This window comes from Elephantulus edwardii, unplaced genomic scaffold (genome assembly GCF_000299155.1).
Source record: "Elephantulus edwardii isolate Elephantulus edwardi_28Jun2011 unplaced genomic scaffold, EleEdw1.0 scaffold00232, whole genome shotgun sequence".
Lineage (NCBI taxonomy): Eukaryota > Metazoa > Chordata > Mammalia > Macroscelidea > Macroscelididae > Elephantulus > Elephantulus edwardii.
Genome location: NW_006399982.1, coordinates 2,077,629 through 2,100,330, shown reverse-complemented (window position 1 = coordinate 2,100,330; position 22,702 = coordinate 2,077,629). Strand labels below are relative to the sequence as shown.

At 39.5% G+C, this 22,702-nt stretch overlaps 1 protein-coding gene across 1 annotated transcript in view; it reads left to right on the top strand.

Moving 5' to 3' along the window:
* Positions 1-22,702, top strand: part of ATP13A5 (ATPase type 13A5) — a 207,555-nt gene that overhangs the window by 129,721 nt on the left and 55,132 nt on the right. Inside the window, exons 23-25 of the mRNA XM_006898539.1 lie at positions 3,039-3,148; positions 9,539-9,635; positions 11,808-11,880. Coding sequence (XP_006898601.1) covers positions 3,039-3,148; positions 9,539-9,635; positions 11,808-11,880 — 280 coding nt within the window. The remainder of the gene's footprint in view (positions 1-3,038; positions 3,149-9,538; positions 9,636-11,807; positions 11,881-22,702) is intronic.

Below are 22,702 nucleotides of genomic sequence, written 5' to 3'. Positions count from 1 at the left end.
TCAAAGAGAAAAGTGAACTGGGTGTCTGGGCAGTGAGGAAAGTGAGTGTACAACAATGAATGAATGGAAATCCAAAGTCTCTGTAAACTTTCACTAAAATTTTAAAAAAATTAAAAAAAGAAAGTAATAAAAAAAATCTATGTTGTTGGAAGTCTTGCTCTTTCTCACTGACTCTCTACTTAATCAAGCATGGTATCTTTCTCCACGGTCTGGTCTCTTCTAATAGCATGTCTCTACATATTACTATCCTTGCTCTAAGGAATATTTTGGCTGTATTTTTTTTCCCATTTAGGTTTGATCATCTGGCAATCCATGGGATGGTCAACATTCTTCCTGATACTATAATCCAATGCTTAAATTCTTCTTCAGTCTTCCTGATTCATTATCTAACTTTCACAAATATTAAGTGAATGAAAACACCAGAGATTATATTAGGTACACCTTAGTCCTCAGAGGCATTTTATCCTTCTTAACACTTTAAAAATGTCTTTCATTTCAGGTTTGCCCAATGCAGGATGTACTTTGATACCTTTACTGCTATTTCCATGGATATTGATTATGCACTCCTACTGTAATATTATTAATTAGTATTAATGACAATGAGACTTCCTATTAATTTTCTGCCTTATGTTTCATGAGTAGTGAGTGTGTTGTTGTTATTGTGTGCCATCAAGTTGGATGGATCCACAGCTAATACCCTAGCAGGTTTTCAGAAACAGTAAATAGCACAGAAGGAGAGTTCCCTTCCTTCTCCCACAAAATGACTAGTGGATTCAAACCACGTGGCGGACCCAGCCCATTAATTATGAGACATTTATAAGAAACCAAGTAAATCAAGTGCCAAAAGGCCAGTCTTTGCCACCAAGAGTTCATTGTCTGATGAAGGATATAACCATGCATAAAATTATCTCTAACATGAAACAGACAGTGCTGAATTATATAATATTGTAAAAAAATCCAAAGAAAGAAAAGAGATTTTAAGAGAAAAAAGGATACACCTCCAATTCATAGATATTCTATAAAGACTATTTATACAAGCTTTAAATAGAACAATGATCATTCCAGAATAAGGGAAGCAAGCAGCATAATGCCAAATGATTCCACTGAATAACGGCTACAATTTCATTTACATAACTGAAAACAGAGAATTATCACCAGCTGAAAACCAGTGTCAGGTAAAATTCGCCACAGTTTCAGATGGGACCACAGAAGCAGGCAAAGGACCATGCTTGAAGTCCACTAACAATTGCAGACTTTAAGTTTACAAAACTGGTTCTGGTGCTTCAGTCTCCTGCTACGTGGTGATCAGGATGTGACTTGTGACCTTGTGACTTTGAGTCCAGCTACTAAGACCGAATGTTTGACTTAAACTAGGTATTGTGAATATCTTTAGTAAATCATTAATGGGCAAGTTCTTCAGATACGCTTGGAAACTTGAAGGCAAACCTGTCCATTCTTATTATGTCTTCCTGGAGGTTGTAATCTATTTTCAACTATATTTTTCTCAAGGGCAAACTGTCATTCCCTGGACTTGCCCAGCCTTGCTTCATATAGCCACATGATGTGTTTAATGGTTAGAAATCAATCCAAATGGAGCCTGAACTCATGTCAAGAATTGAGGAGAAAAAAAAAAAGAATTGAAATGGAGTTAAGTTTTCTGCTGTGGACCTCAGTCTTCTATAAAAACAAGTGCTTCAGAAGTTAAGCTTTAATACAAGATATGTAAGTCTAGAGGCTAATGTATGCCTGATCCAGTCCACGGTCTTCATAATTATTTGCTGTACATCAGGGAACTGGACTAAGGATGATAGAAGAAGAATCGATGCCATTGAGCTGTGGTGCTGGAGAAGACTATTGAATATACTATGGACTGCTAAGAGAACAAACAGGTTCATCCTAGAGAGGGTGAAACCAGGCTGCTCCTTGGAGGCAAGGTTTCTGAAGCTTCATCTGACATACTTTTGCATTTTTCCAGGAGGGACTAGTACTTGGAGAGGAACATCATGCTTGGGAAGGTGGAGGGACAGCCCAAATGAGGAAGACCCAGCAAGAGATGGATTGACTCATTGATTGGGGTAGTGGAAGTAGGTGTGTCATAGACAATGAAATTGGCTCAAGATAGAGCAAGGTTTAGGGCTGTTGTACATAGGGTCACGATGAGTTGGAGTTGACTCAATGGCACATAACAACAACAGCACCACCACAATATTTTCTGAACAAAAAATATTGTATAAAACCTTCATTGTCTTTGTGCAAAACTATAAAAGTTCAAATATATATATAAATCTGTGCTATTGACAGGCTTAAAACCTCAGTGAAAGTATCCTAAGAGTCAGTTCTCATTCAAAGGCAATGAGAGTTGGATTAGAGAAATGCAAATTCTCATTTCATTTCACACAATTATTGCAGGCTTAGGAGCTTAATACTATGTTCTATTGCCCACTGTCTGGTTGCTCTCTGCCCTTTTGGACAGTTCTCAATATTCAGGGAAGGTGAGTGAGCCCTCCTTCCAGGCCGACAACACCCATGCTGGAATGAACCAGTGGTGAATATCATTTGTTGCCTGTCTCAGGGAGGGTAACGAATGCCCTTACTCCAGTTGGTGTTGACGATGAGTCAATTTCCGCTGTTATCTCAGTGGCTGGACCAGGCAGGGAGACATTCTATCTCTTCTTTTCATTATTTACAAAGAATGGTAAGTATAAGAAGTATATTCATGAGAGTTCTCCACTTGAGTCCACCCATATTTGAAAGTCAATCTCTTTCCATTGATTTTTTAATGAGTTTTTATATTTTTTATAACCTCCACCTCCACATCACCAATACAAATAAACACATACACACATTAACACTCTGCCGCCTCAGTCTTTCACTTCTGGATCTTTGCTTAGTGGTTGCTTCTTTGGTTGCTCAAGGAGGAAAGGTGTTTTTAATAGGACAACATAAACAGAGACCCTTGAAGAAAACCTGGAATAATATTTTAATTATTCTCTCTTTTCCTGAGAAGTCACTGGAATGACATGAGTTTGTCATTTTAGGCTTTGAAAATGGCTCATGCAGGCATCTCACTGTCAGAGCAGGAGGCATCTGTGGCATCACCTTTCACCTCGAAAACAGCCAACATCGAATGTGTGCCTCATCTCATCAAGTAAGTCCCTTCCTCTCCCCTCAGCCCCATGACTGATGGACTTACCTCTCTGGCTCTGAAGACACAATTCAGCTATTGATGAAAGTGATTGCTACAACATAGAAGTGGATAAAGTGCTATTGAAGTGACTGTTAGTGCTTGAGGATGCTGGTAAAAGTGGTGAGAAAGGGACTTGTCGATTCTTCAAAAAAGCTGAGTGAGTTTGTCACGTGGACAGTTGAAACCTTGAGTCGATATTCAATATTCGAAAGTAAATTTCTTACTTCTCTTACATTGTTTTGCATGTTGGGTGCTCCCTGGAACCTTTCTCTCAAGAGTTGAGCAGAGAGGAGAAAACAAGGGAGCCCCTCCTCACTAGACACAATGCCATCATACTATTGTCTCCCCAGAATGCCAGTGAATATCCAAAATGTTTGCCTAGTTTATTGACAGTGTTTAAGGACAGAGAAGGCATTAAGTATCATTATCTCAGTGTACCTCTTTGCTGGCATTGTTTCAACTTATGCTTTAAAGTAGTTGAAAAACAAAACATTAGGTGTTATATTTTATTAGTAAATCTTGCTTATCTCTTGTTTCCAATAATGTTGCGAGCTATCTCCTCACCATCACTACACTCTTACACAAAATTCAAATGACTCAAAATGAATGATCTGGGAGAAATAAACACATTTTTAAAGTTCATATTAAAAAGAGTAATTTTTAAAAGGACAGCCATGGCATTTACAGTTTGTCCCTTACTGCGTCTGAACAGGAGGTTATTAGTAGGAGTCATACTGAGTCTGGTTGAAAGATTCCCGGCCCTAGATTCCTTGACACTGTCTGGTCAAATTTCCTCAACATAGTATGGCACTCATATCACCCTGGTCATTTGCGTCTGTCCCTGCATGTCCTTCATGCCCTCCAATATCATTGCCTTCTTCATCTCCAAAGCAGCTGCTTTTCCCAATTCCCATGTCCCCTACTTCTGGGGATGATTTGGTTCTTGTAGTCAGTGGGGGAGGCTCAAAACCCAAGAGTTCTTTTAACTCTTCCTTCTTCTTCCCCCATGAACAACTAGGCACTATGTTTTCTTGATTTGTGCTAGGCGTTGTCTTGCCCGGCCATTTCTCTATTACCTTTTTGCCTTTAACTTGTCTGGCTTATACCATAGTGACTACAAAATGATAGTGTTTGGGATTCCATGTTTTCCATCATCTATACAACCCACAGATTTGTCCTGGAAAGGGTTAAACCGGGTGGCTCCTTGGAGGTAAGGATTCTGAGGCTCCGTCTAACTTACTTTGGACATGTAGTGAGGAGAGACCGGTCCTTGGAGAGGGACATCATGCTTGGGAGGGTGGAGGGACGGCGCAGGAGAGGAAGGCCCTCTATGAGGTGGATTGATTCAGTGACTGGGATAATTGGGATGGGAGTGTCAGAGATGGTGCGATTGGCACAGGACAGAGCGGAGTTTAGGGCTGTTGTACATAGGTTCGCTATGAGTCGCAGGCGACTCGACGGCACATAACAACAACAACAACAACATACAACTCATCAGAAGCTCTGATGGCCTAGTGGTAAGAAGCTGCACTGCAGTCCTGAAGGCACTCTTCAGGAAAGATGGACAATCTCCTCGTGTGCACTTAACTGCCTCTGAGAACTTGCTGAGGGGTCAGCTATGGGTCGGTTCCAACTCAACAGTACACAAAAACAACATACACTGAGCTCAGAAATTATGGTGGATAAGAATGATGCCCTACATATGAACACCTTTGGTGACACTTCACCAAAGAAGACATTCTGATGGCAAACAAACATATGTAAAATGTTCAAAATCCCTAGCTCTAAGAGAGATGCAAATCAAAACAACTATGAGATATCATCTCACTCCAATAAGAATAGCAAAGTTCAATGGAGCATCTAACAGCAAATGCTTGTGAGGTTGCAGAGAAACTAGAACCCTTATTCACTGTTGGTGTGAGTATAAAATGATTCAATCACTTTGGAAGGCAGTATGGTGCTTTCTTAAAATGTTGGAAATAGAAATACCATTTGCCCCAGCAATTCTCTACTGGGAATACACCCCAAAGAAATCAGAACTGCCATCAAAACAAATATATGCACACCTATGTTTATTGCTGCAGTGTTCACAATATAAAAGACATGGAAACAATCCAAGTGCCCATCAACAAATGAATGGATAGAGAAGCTGTGGTATATTCACACAATGTAATACTATGCAGCATTGAAAAATAAGGAATTAATGAAATATTATACAAAATGGGTGACCCTAGAGGACATAATGCTGAGTGAAATAGCTCAGTCACAAAAGGAAATACTACATAGTGCCACTGCTATAAAACAAGACTGACATAGGGGTTGGGGGGAAACTATGAAAAGAAGAGTTAAATAATATACACTGCATTGAAACAGATGAGTGAAAGAACCATTTAAAAGGAATATATGAATAGGTATTATTTGCATGACAACAGTCCAGAATAAGAGGTACATAGCAAAGTGGACTGGGGTTGGGAGGGAGGAAATTGTGCAACAATGAAAGAATCTTTTTTCAAAGAGAAAAGCAAACTGGGGAGAGGGGAGGGAGGAAGATGTACAATAATGAATGAATGGAAATCCAAGTTCTCTGTAAACTTTCGTTAAAATCACAATTAAAAACACATAAACAAAACAAACAAACAAACAAAAATAGGTCTCTGAAAAAAAAAGAGTGATGCCCTAAAGTAGCTGCATACCTTTAAAACAGATGTTATTGTTGTTATGCACCATCGAGGTGGAATCTGGTGATAGCTGATTCTCTAATGGATTTTTCAGAGGCAATAAATCAAAGATGGAAGGAGACTGCCCAGCTTTCTCCCACTGAGAAGCTTGTGGATTTGAATTTTGTGCCCTTGGGTTGGTAGTACAACTCCTTACCACCAAGCCACCAGAGCTTCCTCTTTAAAGCAGATAATAGAAAAAGAGAACTTTCTCTCTCCCACTCTCTCTCTTTGTATGTGTATATGATTTGTTCCTGAGTGGCTTAAATGGTTAATTATTGGACAATTAACAGAAAGTTTGGGAGTTCAGACTAGCCCAAGAGTGCTTCAGAAGACAGACCTACAGACCTCTGCTCTGAAAAACATGGGCCAATATGATTTAGAATGAAAACTTATGCACACACACACACAATGACTATATAGAAAATATATTTTGTAATCATCATTGTTGTATGCCCCTGAGTTGGAACCAACTGATACCTGACCTTCTGGGTTGTTTTAGAGACTCCAAATCACATAGGAGACTACCCATTTTTCTCCTGGAGAGCAACTGGTGGTTTTCAACTGCATGTTTTTGGATTGACAGCATAATTCCTTATCACAAAACCACCAATATATAGTATGTACTTCAAGTTGTGTGTGTGTGTGTCCATGTGTGTGTGTGATATGTACTCTTATAAGAATCAAAAATGACTCATAGCTCACCCTCCTAAGTGTTTTTAGAGGGTATAAACGGAACAGGAGGAGATAGCCCCTCTTTCTCCTCCTACAGAGAAGTTAATGGATTCCAATCTTGGCAGCTAATTCTTTACCCACTAGGGCACCAAGCTGTATATAACAAATTATATATGTAGCTCATGATTGGTAGTCAGTAAATTTGCTTTAAATAAATGAATGATCAGATAATACAGTGACTTTTTTCTTCTTTGTTTTTTGGGGGGATTTAGGGGGAGAGTAAGATGTTGGAGGGTGTTTTGGAAAGAGAAATCTAGTCAAGAATGAAGATCTTTGCAGGACAGATGATGGGATTTATGCAAATAGAAAGGAGACAGGAAGGAATTCTAGGTAGGGAGAATAGGAATGGCTGTTTTACAAATAGGAGTCCTGGGACCAGCTAGTCCAATTAATCTTCTCAGATTGGAAGAGTGGAGACAAGTGTGGAAACTCCAGGGACAGGGAGGAAGCATAGTGAGTGTGGCATCCTGAATGGTTGGACCAAGTGTATGTATATATATTTTTTCTTTGTTTTACTGGCCATTTGAATATCCTCTGGGATATTCTTTATCACTTATCTTTTTTTGTTTGTTTGTTTATTCCTTCTGTGTGTGGTCCAGTGTATCTAGCAACAGAGTATACTATTTTAAAATACAAGTCATATGAAAAATTTCTCTAGTAGCAGATGGCTTACTAAGACTCTGCTTTTATACTTCATAGCTTCACAAAAATTAGATATGACTCAGTTCTGTAAAGGCCACTTTACCCTTGCTATTCAGCTCTCATACACTGGACATGCTGCTAGGAGAGGTTATTCCTTGGAAAAAATAATATTGTGCTTGGAAGGGTGGAGGGTCAGCGAAAGAAAGAAAACTCTCATCAAATGGGATTGACACAGTGACTGTAACAATGGGCTCAAGTGTATCAAACGATAAGGAATAGGACAAGGTTCAGACCTGTACTCGACTTGATGGCACCTAACAATAACACATTGTTGGTATATTTGGAGCCCTAGTGACACAGTGGTTAAGAACTTGCCTTCTAACTGTAATATCTGCAGTTGAAACCCACCAGTTGCTCTTTGGGGAAAAGATGTGGCAGCTTGATTTCTATTTCTGTAAAGATTGCAGCCTTTGGGAATTCTTTGGAGCAGTTCAACTCTCTCCTATGAGTCAGATTGACTGAATGGCAGTAGGATGTTTTTGTTCTGACTCCTGGTGTGTGCTTATTCCTGAGAGAGCATCCTCCAGAGGCATAAGGAACCAGAGGTTTAGATAAGGGAGTGCAGATCCACAGGTTTTCATGTTTCTTTACCTCCTGTAATAGTTCAAGTTCTTCACATTAAGAGCTGCAGCTTCTTCTCCATCTGCAGTGTGCGCAGTACTAAGCTGGGTACATTAGAGCATTTGAAGAAGGTTTGTGGAATGCATAAATAAATGAGCGAGCTACTTAAAATTCACAGCCGTCAAGAACTTCAGTAATTTTGGAGACTCATGTAAAGATACTGTATGCTTTACTTAGATTTTTGTTGACTTTTCTTTGAGTCTGAGTGACTAAATTTTCCTGGAAATGCACATAACTGCAGGAAAAAAGGAACTAAATGGCAATGTTTATGTCAGACTCGGGAAAATCATTCCAGTTTCATGAAGATACCCTTTCTGACTTTGTTTTCTGTTCCATGCATTGTATTGGAAACACATGGTAGCATCTCACAGTATGGTGGAGAGTATCCTGACCCATCTTTCATCATAATCTTTTGTGGGGCAAACTTGTATGGGGCAAAGTAAATATTGGTTTGCTGTTGTTTTGGGTTTGTTTTTTTTAAATTTTATTTTATTATTTGTGTGTGTGCGTGTACTGTCAAATCAGATCTGACTGATACAGGAGGAGATTGTCCCTCCTTCCCCAGAGCATCTGGTGGATTCGAACCGTGCGCCTCTGGGATTGCAGTGCAGCTTCTTGCCACTAGGCCACCAGAGCTCCCCATGTTTTGGGGTTTTAATTTGCTTTCCCAGCTATGTTAACTGAGTTTTGGAGTAGAGAGTCTATGTTACTGGCTATTGCAGGCCAAGAAGAAGATGCGGCTGCCTCCCTTGTGGGTGAGTTTCTGCCTTGACAGCAGAAATGGCAGGAGAGATTGCTTGCTGGGTTCCCGTGCCCTCATCCATGCCACTACCCACATTGTCTTCTATGACCTCTCCAAATCTACTATCCAACCAAGCCTCAGTTAAAGCAAGCAGAGTTCAAATGAAATTTTTATACACAGGAGGAAAACCTGCTTTTTAAATTTAGGTTTTAGATTTCTCATCCACATACATACTTTGATCTTCTCTCCCACTCAGATTGTGACCGTGGATTCCTCTTGGAAACTGGAAGACCTTAAAACTCATTTCAATTAAAATGCTAGAGTCCGATGCACAGAGCTTATAGTGTGAGGGCACCCATCCTTTAGCTTCACTTCTTTAAAGGACCACGCAGTATAAGTCTCCCAAGGCTTCTGTTGTTAGGGTGTAATGAATTACAATCAAGTCAATTTTTAAGTCAATTTTTATCATTTTGCTGTCTATCATAATGCTTATTGTACTTATAATGCCAATGTCTAATAATCTTACTTCACTGAAATATTGTTGAAAATAAGGACTATACCTGATTCATTTTATATCTTGTTTGTATGATTCTATTATTGTCTTGCATGCCCTGGATAAGAGTGAGCAAATGAATCAATTAATAAGTTGTTAAAGAAGGGAAGAAATTAATGAATGACTAAATAAAAAGTTATGAAGATGAATACATGATTATGTAAATAAGTATCAATAGGCTGTTTAAACCCCAAATGCTTTTTGAAATAATAAAATAATTTTGGAGAAGTGAATCCTACATGACAAGTCATTATTGTAATTATTATTATTCTCTTTAACAGAGAAGGTCGAGCTGCATTGGTTTCCTCCTTTGGGGTCTTCAAGTACTTGACCATGTACGGCATAATCCAGTTTGTTGGTACATCACTGCTCTATTGGGTATGAACAAAAATAATGTCTTCCCAGTTCTAAATGCGTTGACATTCCTGATTTATTCTTCAAGGTATAGATTCTACATAAGATTTAATGTTTTATTAATAAATGCATTTCTCAAAATAAGTGTCTACAGACTTGAGGATGTGGTAGACTTGTGTATAAAGCATAAAGCTAAAAATAAGTAGCTGGAGAAGAACTTTCTAAGAGTGTTGCTTTTCCCAAGACAACCCAAGGCACTTGACCTCTCCTACCTTCCACTTCTTCAGTTGGCGAATGAGAGCTTTAGAGCAGCCTAAATATAACTCATCAGGAAATGAATCAGTCTCCAACTGTGGAATATTTTTGGCAAAAGAAAGATTGAGAGATAAAAAGGAAGAAAATCTGTTGACATTGACATTGAAGTGCTACAGAGTGATAAAAGGATTGCCAGAACAGGAATTTACCTGTGACTCTACCAGAACTTAGAGTTTAGAGATACCATTAGTAAAGGCAACTTTTAAAACAGCACCTTTTTAAAACAGCTTAATGTTTAGAGGTGCCATTAGTAAAAGCAATTTTTTTTTTATTTGTTAATGGTTTATTTACGAAGGGAAACTATTCCTTAAGTGACACAGTCATGCTGCACAGTTCAGGAACACAGGTCATAGAACTCAATCCAGAGAAATTCTGTACATTCCAAAGTTATTTTACACTCTGAAAGATACCAGCTTTCCTCATCTCCTCAAAATCCTTCATGGCATCATAATTTCTATAGAAATCCGCATATGCCTTCTTTCTTCGGTCAGCCACAGCAAACTTATAGCAAGCTGCAACGCCCAGGGACAGAGTGATAGCTATCGTGAGATGTATGCGCAGACGCTTGGCCAGCAGGCCTCGCATCTGAGGTTTTGCCAAAGCACGGGAAGACATGGCGGTCGTTCTTCTCCCTCAACACCAACGTCCTTCCTGACTGACGTAAAAGCAATTTTAAAACAAAACAAAATTATTCTTTTAAAAAACCCCACAAAATGCAAGTTAGAATTAAATAACGAAAGTAGTCATTAAAGAATATATTATCTCTGTGGAAGGAATGTATGCAGGGTAAAAGCAACCTTCATCGATCTTGTAATAATTCTTTCTACAGTAAAAAAATACAACAAACTCAGGGAATATCTCAGTAAGGGGATTTTTAATTTACATCTTTTTTTAGAAAATAAAACAAATAAATTAAAGGACCACAGTACTGCAGCATCTAATGGGCTGGTCCTTATAAGAATTTCACACAGAGCAATGTAGTAGAAACTAGTGGGGTTAAACCGAAATTGGACTGCAAGTTTGGATACCTGGGTTAAAGTTCTGCCTCTGTCTTTAAATCCCAAGGAAAAGTTAAGCCTTTCCCTCTTTTTTGGGAAGACCACTGGACCAGAGTCCCTTTTATAATTCTGTAAGAGTTGTACCTAGAATTAACACCAAGGCTTTGAAAACTTCTTGGTCTATCTCCCCCTACATGTCTTACAGATATATCTGTATAATATATAACATTGTACAGTATGAAACATTATGTATAATATATAAGGTAATATGTATTTATACAGATATACTGACCTTCTAGCTGGTTTTCAGAGGCAATAAATCTGATGGGAGGAGATTGCACATTCTTTTACCACAGAGCATCTGGTGCATTCAAATCTCATGTTTTGAGGATTGCAGCACAGCTTCTTAACACTACACCACCAGATATATGTGTGTGTGTGTGTGTGTGTGTGTGTGTGTCTAATGTGTAATGTATATGTGTGTGTAATGTGTAAAGTGTATATGTGTTTGTGTGTGTGTCTATCTATCTATCTATCTATCTATCTATCTATCTATCTATCTATCTATATCGCCCATAGATTTGGAACAAACCCATAGCAGACCCTCTGATGCATTTTCAGAAGCAGTAATTGCCTGGGAAGAGGTTGCCTACCCTTCTGCTATATACATATGTATGTATGTATGTATGTATAATATGTAAAGTGTGTCTATCTCTCTATCTGTTACATACATGTATATTCATTTGTGATACAAGTTGAAATTAAATAGAGAGGAATGAAAAATAAGATTTTTCCCCTCACTACTTAAAAGGAAAAGTGTTAGAATAATAAAAATGCTACTAAGACAAAAACACATTTTTATTCACTTTTCTTTTCTTCTCAGCAACTGCAGCTCTTTGGAAATTACCAATACCTTATGCAAGACGTAGCCATTACACTGATGGTCTGCCTAACAAGTAAGCTCATTAGGAAAGCAAACTATTCATATTTATCCATAGCATTCTAGAAATACACAAATAAGATCATTTGAGAAAGATATGCTCTACTGACTAAAATTTCATTTGCTTTGTAAAATTTTTTTGGAAGTGGTGTGTGTCAAGGGATGGAGTGAGCTGAGACTGAAAGGACTTGGAGTTGATATTAAAATATCTTAACAGCAAAGAGACCCAGTCATATGAAATTATCAGTGTGTAGTCTCATGGGGGGGGGTACACGAGAAATCTAGAAAGGAAAATTTAAAAACTCAAAGGTCATTTTCCATCATTCAGCTATGTCTCACATTGACATGAAACTGGATTTTGCTAGGTCTTTGATGCCTGAGAACAAATGGTAGCATTTTATTCAGTGCTAGAATTCTCTCAAAAGCTAAGTGTGGTTTACAGCAGCTATTGCTCATTTCCGTCTTTTGAAATGACACTGATAAAGCATTCTCCACGAAGGAGCTCAGGGCTTGATACTAACTCTTAATAAGTGAGAAAGGTGATTGTCTCACTAGAGAGCAAAGAAAAGGAATCTGGTTGCCATCTCTTTAATTTTTTGTTCAGCAATGTGAAGTTAAGAAAAACAACAGATAAAACATCAAGAAACATAGGATATTAATAACCTCAAGAATTTTATGTAGCACCTTAAAACAGGAAACTGATATTGAAGTCATTTATTATATTCTCCTCCTGTCAAATTTCATCAGGATCAGCTAGAGATAGAGGCAATGTCAATTTTGGTTCTCAGGCTGGATATATCTCTTCATAGTCAATTTATATTTTTTTCCCCTACATGTTATTAATGTTCACATCATTGGGTAATTTTGAATCAATGATACTGTTTTTTAAATGCTACTTAGAAGTAAGGATGACAACTTTATCTCATGCTCTTTGGACATGTTTGATAAAGTAGATGGTCTGCAGAAAGAGAGGAAGACCTTCAATGAGATGGTTTAAAACAGTAAGTATAGTGATGCACTCATATATAGCAACAATTTTGAGGATATGCAAGACTGGGTAGTATTTAATCCTAATATATGTAAGGATGTATTATTTGAATAAATTAAAGGCACCTAACAAGACTTGGTATGTATCTGAGAGCTGGACAATGAATAAGATTTACAGAAGAACTGACGCTTTTAAGTTGTGGTGTTGTAGAAGAATACGGAATATTCCCCGGACTAACAGAACCAACAGGTATGTCTTGGAAAAGGTGCATCCAGAGTGCACCTTGGAGGCAAGAGTGACAAAGCTCTGTCTCTCATATTTTGAACATGTTGCTCGGAGAGGCTATGCTTTGGAAAAGGATATGATGCTTGGTAGGCTGGATAGTCAGGGAAAGAGAGGAAGACCACCATTGAGATGGGTTGACAGGGTGACTGCAGTACTGGGCTCAAGTGCATCAGAGATGGTGAGGATTGCACTGGACAGAATGGGATTCAGGTCTGTTGTTCACAAGTCACTATGAGTCACACTTGACTTGGTGACACCTAACAATAATGATGTCAACTTGATATTATTTCTGCAGCATCGTGTATGTATATGCAAACTGCATTATTTATTTGTGATCATGATCAATAAATCAAGCTAACAATAAAATAAACACACACAAAGATCTTTGAAGAAATAAGGTAACAAGATGTTATGTGAACACAAGTTGGGACAGATTCATAGTTGATTTTCCAGTGGGTGTTCAGAGGTTGTTAATTGTATGGGTGGAGATTGCCCATCTTTTTCCCTCACAGAGCATCCGGTAGATTCAAACTTCCTACTTTTGCATTGACAGCGCACTTCCTTAACCACTAGGCCACTTCTAACTCTGAAACCCCAGGAAAATAATTGATGAAATACATATTTTCTTAATATCAACTATCCTCATAGAAACAAACATATAGATATGTTTTGGAGAAGGTGCAGCCAGAGTGCTCCTTGGAGGCAAACATGATTGCACATACTTTGGGCATGTTGCTAGGGGAGGCTATTCACCGGAGAGGGATAGCATGCCTGGGAAGGCAGAGGGACAGTAAAAGAGAGAAAGACCCTTGACCAGATGGAGTGACACTGACTGCAGCAATGAGCTCAAGTGTGTCAGAGATTGTGAGGATGGCACAGGAAAGGACAGAGTTCAGGTCTGCTGTTCACAGGGTTGCTATGAGTCATACTCAATTCAATAACCACAACAGATTGTTATAAAACTAAGAGAAAATGGCACTTGTAAAATATATGGCACAGTAAATGGCACATAGTCAGTATTCATTATACCTTGAAAGCTCTCACTCTCTTCACTCTCTTGAAGCTCTCCTTCTCTTGAGGTGACCGGATTATTCAGTGCATCCTTGGAGAGAATGACATCATAAACAAGTGATTGTATTTTTTGTGCTGTCGAGTTAGACCCTACCCATGGCTGACCTTGCTGTAGGTTTTCAGAGGCAATAAATTACATGGGAGGACATTGCCAATCCTTCTTTCAGGGAGCAGCAGGTGGATTCGAACCACATGCCTTTGGGATTACAGCACAGCTTCTTACCAGTAGGCCACCAGTGCTTCCTTTGACTAGGAATCCAAAACATAGGTAGGTCTAGTCTTATGTCAGAAATGCAAAATGATGTTGAGCAAGTTGTTTATAGCTTTCACATATTCAACTCCATATTATTCATTATTGAGTTAGCATGGTGTTGTGTTTGTTTTACTCTCTCCAATGGCAGCAGCCTGCTGAACTTCATGCAAGTTGGTCAGTCCCTGACTGACTCAGTGGACTCCGTGAGGGGGTTGAGATGACTCAGGGAAGGCCAGCACAGTCACTAGGGTAAAAAGCCTCAGCAAGGTGAGAGATCAGAAGAGGGCTGTTCTATTGGAATAGCAATCATTGTTCAAATTATTAGTCAACAGAGGTTAAGCTAATTTAGTAAGGGAGCTGAACTCAGGACACACATGTGAAGGTCATGCTCCTCCCTAGAAGCGGAAGATATATTTAGGTCTCTTTGAATAAGTACTGTATATGGTTGCCATATCTCTTGACACTAAGTGGACTCTTACCATTCATTGTCTTCAACTATGAGACTTAGTAAAATTGCTTGATCCACAGGAAGTAACCCATTCAACATTCTCTTACACACGTTTCTTTCCTACAATATATTATACATGTGTTTCTTTCCTACAATATACTAAGCTCATAGGTGCCTGAGGCATAAGAAGGCTGTTTGCCATTGTTTACAGTATAGCGAGAAACTCATATTTCCCAAAAGTTCTGCAGTTGAAAACACTGAGTAACATGTTTCTCCTCAGACACACATGGATCGTCATGAGTTGGAATCTACTCAAGGGCAAAGGTGGTTTTGATTGTTTTCTCACAGATGAATGAATGTGATACAATTAGAAATTAGTAAAATTGGCAGAAATCAGCAGATGCTTTGGGAGTTCAGATAAAGGAAATTGTTTCTGACAATGAGAGGCAAGGGAGGAGACAGCAATGGATGATTCCACGAAAGAATTAGCATTTGCACCAAAACAGAGTTCAAATATCTGCCTCTTCAAAGAAGAGCATTTCAAGTGGAAGAAAGCAGCATGAGCAAGAGAAAGGTAATAAGCATGGTACGTGGGTTTTTCAATTTGACTGCACTATAGGATATGTGCAAAAAACAGCAGGAGACGGAATTGGAAAAGGTGCATTGTGCCAGATCACAGAGAACCTTGCCTGCCATGCTGAGAACTGGAGAAATTCACCCTCAGCTCTAAGGAGTTGTTGATGATTGGACAATCTATGTAAACTTACTCCCATTGAGGCTTCTACAGGTCTTTGATTAAGGCTTTCTGCAACAAACCTGAATTAGTGAGGGGGGGCAGGCTATATCATCAAACATTAGTTTATTGGCTTACTTATTCTTCTTAGTTTTAAAGTGAAATTTTAACAAAGAAGGCTAATCATACACTAAAGAGAAAATCAAGAGAAGGTGAAGACAGGAGGGAGATCAATGAGGAAAATGCATATATTAAAACAAGATTTCTGGAAAGGACTTATCCAAAGTCCTAAAGAGCAAGAATATCACTTTATAGATAGATGAAGAGGTCTCTGATCTAAGTCATGGTGATTTTTTTTCCCCCAAGTGCTTCCTATGTGTTTGAAAGTTGCACAATCAATAAAGATGACAAAGGAAGAATGTATGCCTTTGAATTGTATTGGAGAAGACTACTGAATATCCCATTGACTGCCGAAAGAACAAAGCAGTCTGTCTTGGAGAAAGTATAACCAGGGTGCTCTTTAGAGGCAAGGATGGGGAAACTTCACGTCACATACTTTGAACACAAGAGAGACCAGTCATTGGAACAGACATCATGCTTGGAAAGGTCACAGGTCAGGAATAGAGAGGATGACCCTCAACAAAATGGACTGATACGGTGACTGTAACTATGGGCTTGAGCCAAATTCAACCCATTACCGTTGAGTCAATTCCACTCCTGGTGACTCTTCATGGTGCTCCTGAGGCTGAAAATCTTTAAGAAAGGAGGCTCCCTGCCATCCTCACTCAGAGTGGCTAGAGTATTCAAACTGTTGACCTTTTGGTTAACAGTATAGCATATAATGCCCTGTGCCTCAAGGCTCCTTACTAAAGCACATCTTGTTCAACAGATGTTGCCATGGAGTCTGAACTGACTCCCAGGTAACCTTTCCATGAGTTTCTGAGGTTGTCACTTGTATATAAGGAGATTGCTCATCTTTTGCTCTTGGAGTCCCTGGTAGATAAGAACCTCCAGTGAGGTGTATGTAGCCTTTGGTTGTTTGTGTTGCTCTCTCCAGTACATGTTGTTATGTGCCATCCAGTCAGAACTGACTCATCGCTGATCCCCCCTGTGGATTTTCAGAGGCTGAAAATCACATGGGAGGAGATTGCCCATCTTTCTCCTGAGGAGGTGCTGTTGGATTGGAACCACCAGAGAAGTGCAACCTTTAGGTTAGTTGTGCAGCTCTCTATAGCACATCGGAGGAGAGAGTTTAGAGAAGAGGCGGCTGGGGAAAGAAGGCATCTTATTATTGATGTAAGTGCATGTTTTGCAGTAACTTCATCAGTGCTTACAGGAATTCTAACTTCTTTGGGGTCTTGTTCCCCTTTGCAAATCTCATGGAAATTAATAAATAGTCCCACTTTAGACATCTCCTGATGCAGTCTCCAAGTATTGCATATAATTTAGGGCGGGCTCATGAACCTCCTGATATTTGACTTGCAGAGCTCACATCTAAACAGTTATCAGGTAAATCAACTTCTAGGAATACTCTAAAAACTCATTGTCTTCAAGTCAGGACTGATGTATAGGCTGACCCTGCAGTGAGTTTTAAGAGGTTGTAAAGCACATGAGAGGAGGTAGACCATCTTTCTGCCTCAGAGCAGTTGGCGGATTTGAACCACCTCCCTCTGGTTTGACAGCACAGCTCCTGACCCATTAAGCCAGCATGTCTAATTATATCCAAATGATGTTGAACAATTAAAAACTCTTCTTGGCAACAGAATTTGAAACTGCTAAGTCCTCCCATCCAGCAGATCCTTTGCTGGGTTCGGTAACACACAGGAAGCAGATGAGATGGGCGTCTTTCCTCAACACCTGTCTCCTGAGTACATGTGTAAACAAAGAGATTTAGTGCAAGACACCCTGCTTGACAGCAGCAACATGAACAATATGCTGTGAGAGCTCAGGGACAGGAATGATTCATTCTGAATAAAATGTAATACTTCACAAATTTGCATTCCTCTGCATGCAACCTGATAGAATATATCAGCATCATTTTTAAGAAAACCTGGACAATTCCAAAAGTTCTTCTGGCTGCTGATAAATAGCACTACCCCAGCGTGGATTTCAGGGCTCTTCATTTTTCTCTCTTTAATTTACAGGCTCTGTCACAGAGTAAAGGAGCTTTAGCAGCAAAGTGCTTTACATACTGTGCTGCTAACGCAGCCAGCAGGTCTGACCGCAATTCTATGGGAGAAAGATAGGCAATCTCCTCTTGTAAATATTTACAACCTCGGAAACCAAATCAACTTGATGACAATGGATTTGATTTGGGTTTTACACAGTAATATGCTGTCATACAAGGGACATGGAGTTTTATAATCAGACAGAATTGAGACAATATCAGCTTCCTGTCATCACTTGCCATAGGTCCTTGGGAAAGGGGCCCTATTTCTTTGAGCCTCCTTTTCTTCATTTATCAAATGAGAGAAATAACACCAATTCCTATTTTGAAATGTCTTTTAAGTAAATGAAGATATTATTTAGAAAACTTTTAGCACAATTTCTGGAACCTGGTTGTTATTATTATGTGGTACTGAGTTGTAATGGACTCTTCAATGAGTTTTCAGAGGTGGTAAATTTCATAGTAAGACATTACTCGTATTTTTCTCCTGGAGAAGCTAATGGATTCAAATCATTTGCCTTTGGGTTGGCAGCACAACTCCTTACCCACTAGGTCACCAAATACCTGTAGGTTCCTTTCAGGGTATCTAATAGCTGACTGTAGTTTCCTTTCAGGGAATCTATTAGCTGATTGTAATCTTTAATTTGGAAGCAGGAGTGACATCCACTTCCTAAACAACATGCCTCTGGAGACTCTATGAACTTTGATAAATTATGATAGTTATAGAAAGGCGTCAGGCCTTTTGTTCATAGGGTCTCTACGAGTTGTGTTTGAATCGATGGCAATCAACAAGAGCAACTGTCTTCAATACAAATTGAAGCTTGACATCAAAAAGACAAAGATTCTCACCAATGGGCCAATTGGCAGCACCATATTAGATAGAAAAGAGATTGAGGTTGTTCCAAATTACAGCTTGCTTGGATCCACAACCAAAACTCTTAACACCAGCAGTCAGAAAATCAAAAGACAAATTGGATTGGGAAAATCTGCTGTCATGGACCTCTCTAGAGTGCTGAAAAGCAACTATGTCAGTCTAGAGACAAAGGTGTGCCTAATCCAGGCCATGCTCTTCTCAATTACTTGTTGTGGTTCAGAGAGCTGGACAATGACTAAGGATGATAGAAAAAGAATAGATGCCTTTGAGTTGTGGAGCTGGAGAAAAGTCTTGAACATACCATAGACTACCAGGAAAACAAATTTGAAGAGGGTGAAAGCTCCATCTCACATATTTTGGGTATGGAGCCAGAAGAGACTGGTCCTTGGAGAAAGACATAATGCTATGAAGGGTGGAGGGACCACACACGAGAGGAAGACCTTGGATGAGATGGATTGATAACAGTATCTGGGGCAATGGAGGTTTGGTGTGTTAGAATTAGTGAGACTGGCTCAGGACAGGGCAGAGTTCAGAGCTGCTGTACAGAGGTTTGCTATAGGTTACAGGCGATTCAACCACACATAACAACATACTATTGTTCTGCCCACAAAATGCCCCTCAAAAGAAATCCAATCATCACACATATGAAAATTCAAGAGCATTTATTAAATTCCACATGTGGAGACTTTCTCCTTCAGTAGGAAGGTGGCAAGGGAAAAAGCCCCGAGTCCCCCGGTGCAATTGTTTATATGGCTTCCTGGGTGCTACTGTTGGGGTGGGACAGGGAGATTGGGATCATGATTGGTGGGCCGGGGGATCAGTCATGTGGGTCAGCTTTTGACAGGCTGGATACTTTGCCTGACTTTACTTCTTTTGAGTCATGTGGACACTAGTTAATTCTTTACTTTGCAAGGACAGACAAGATTTTACCTGGGGCATTCGTGTTTGCCTTAAGCTGAGAATTTTTATGGCCCACTTCTGCTTCTGGTATTAATGGGGGGGGGGTTAAAAAGTGGCGTTTATGCTGTCCCCTCACTATATTTGTTGTTTTTTATTTAAATCTCTTGTTTAGAGTCAACGAAACCTCAGGAAGGGCCTTTCTATTTTTCAATTTTTATTATATTTTGGAGGAGCATTCTTCTAAGTGGTACAGCAGTCTTCTGTGAATATGCTGTGTTAGGGTAACCTGGGATTGCTGTGATGCTGAACCTTGTGCCACTGGGGTGTCAAATGCCATAACGATTAGCCATGGTGGACAGTGTTTGTTGGAGCTCCCCATTTAAGACAGGTTTGGAAACAGGAGTGGCATCCACTTCCTAAACAACATGCCTCTGGAAATTCTATGAACTTTGATAAATGACGATAGTTATAGAAAGGTTTAGGGCCTTTTGTTCATAGGGTCACTATGAGTCATGCTTGACTTGACTGCAATCAACAATAATAGCTTGACTAACACTGAAAAATTTCAGGAAGTACCATATGAACAGAAGTCAAAGGTAACTAAGGAGGAAGTAGATGCAGTACTGAAGGCACTGACAACAAATTAGTTCCTTGGAACCAATGGAATAGCAATAGACGTATTTCAGTTAGCAGATGCAGCCTTGGCTGTGCTCACAAATCTATGCCTGGGAATTTGGAGGACAGCTGTCTGGCCAACAGATTAGAAGAGGTCCATATTTGTTCCCATTCCCAAGAAAGAGTGACCCAACTGAATGTAGAAACTATCAAACAATATCATTAATATCACATGCAAGCAAAATACTCTGGAGATCATTCAAAAAAGGTTAAAGCAGGTTTTAGAAGAGGCTGTAGCACCAGGGATATCATTGTTGATATCAGATGGATCATGGCTGAAAGTAAAGAATACCAGAAAAATGTCTACTTCTGCTTTATTGACTACACAAAGGCATATTACTGCGGATTATAACAATTTACGGCTAACTTTGAGGAGAATGGGAATTGTGCTAATGTGAAACGTATACCTAGACCAGGCTTTTGTGTGTGTCAGGGTTGTATTTTCTCTCCATACCTATTCAATCAATATGCTGGGCAACTTATTCAAGAAGCTAGACTCTATGAAGAGGAATGTGGAATCAGGATTGGAGGGAGATTCATCAATAACCTACCTGCTGCAGGTGACACAACTTTGGTTGCTGAAAGTAAAGAGTACTAGAAGCACTGGTTGCAGATCAAAGAATACAGCATTCAATATGGATTGCATCTCGATGTCAAGAAAACAAAACCTCTTACCATTGGACTTATAGATGGAGAAAAGATTGAAGCTGTCAACTGTCAACAACTTCATCTTACTTGGACCCATAGTTATCGTTGGTACCAGCCACCAGGAAATCAAGAGATGTATTGAATTGGGAAAGTCTGCAGTTAGAGACCTCTTCAAATTATTGAGGAGAAACTATGTCAGTTTGAGAAATAAGGTGCATCTGTCTTTCTGATCACTTGTTATGCAGCTGAAAGCTGGACAATAGTGTTAGAGAAGAGCCTTAAACATTCCACGGACAGACAAAAGAACGAACAAATATACCTTGCAAAGGGTGCAACCAGAGTGCACTTTGGAGGCAAAGATGATGAGGCTTTGCCTCACATCCTTTGGGCATGTTGCTAGGTGGGGCTATTCCTTGGAGAGGGACATAATTCTTGGAAAGGCAGAGGGTCAGCGAAGAAGAGAAAAATATTCAACCAAGTAAATTGACACGGTGACTGCCTCAATGAGTTTTAATGTGTTAGGAAGTGTGAAGATGGATAGGGTAGGACAAAGGTTCAGACCTGTTGTTCATAGGGTCATTATGAGTTGTGCTCAACTTGATAGCACTCAATAACAACAACAGTTCCCCTGAAATGGTAAGTCTTATTCTTGTTTCTCTTTACAATCAAACACACAAACTCCCCATCATGAAGTATGGCCAATGCACCTCATGCACAACCACCATCTTTCTGTCAGTGGATGTTGTGTGTTGCTAAGTTCAATAACAGGTTTCAGTGGAGCTTTCAGTCTCAGATAGACAAAGAAAAATGAGGCACTGTAGTTCCCAGAATCATAATTAAAACAGTACAGATCGCAAGTGCTTCTGGCATAGAACTGGACAACCTTGTGTTCCCTGGGTCATGGGTCATCATGAGTGGGGACTAAGTCAGTGGCTGCTAAAAGCAACAGTAATAGGGGGGAAAGCTGAACTATTCTCTACATATGAACCCACCACGGTTGTTGTGTACCAAAGAGTCGGTACCGACCCATAGCTGACCCTCCTTCAGGTGTTCTGGGACAGTTAATTGCACGGGAGGAGATTGCCTATCCTTTTCCAGTGGAGCAGCTCTTGGCCTCGAGCCTCATGCTTTCAGGATTGATTGCCACAATAATGTATATTTAGCAAACCTCTAAAACTCAATGACTTGCAACCTAAAATGTTTCTTCTCTCACACACGGGTTTGCAGATCTGCTGGATCAGCGAAAGTGTGTGAGTTGAACTGAGAAGCTCTCCTTTAGGGTGCAGATCTACTAGTCTTGATGTAGGCTGTAGGGGTGAGTCAGATCTGCTTTGCATATTTTATTCTGGTGCCCGAAATTAAAGGATAAAGTATAAGGCATTGACACACTTCAAACCTCCACTAACATCTGTTTGAACAAAGAAAGAAGACTTTGAGAGGAGATAAAGTATATTCAACCATTATAGGCCTTTTACAGATTCATGTAAAAGAGTGACCAGTCACAACATCTAGTGTATAAGAAAAAAAAACCAATAGAGGTAGAAGCCAAGTTTATTGTACAGAACCCTTTCACAAATTCTCTGAGCACATTTACTTTAGATGCTGGAAGGCCCAGAGATCTCCAAATATGGCAGCATCTGCCTTCTTTACACCTCACAGTATTAACCACATTTTGTATCACATAGCTGACTTTGTTTACTCATTACTATCTCCTCCTGGACTATGAGTTCTTCGAGGGCAGAAGAGATAGAGCTTTTATTTTTTTTAATTGTTATGATAGATAAATAAATAATTTG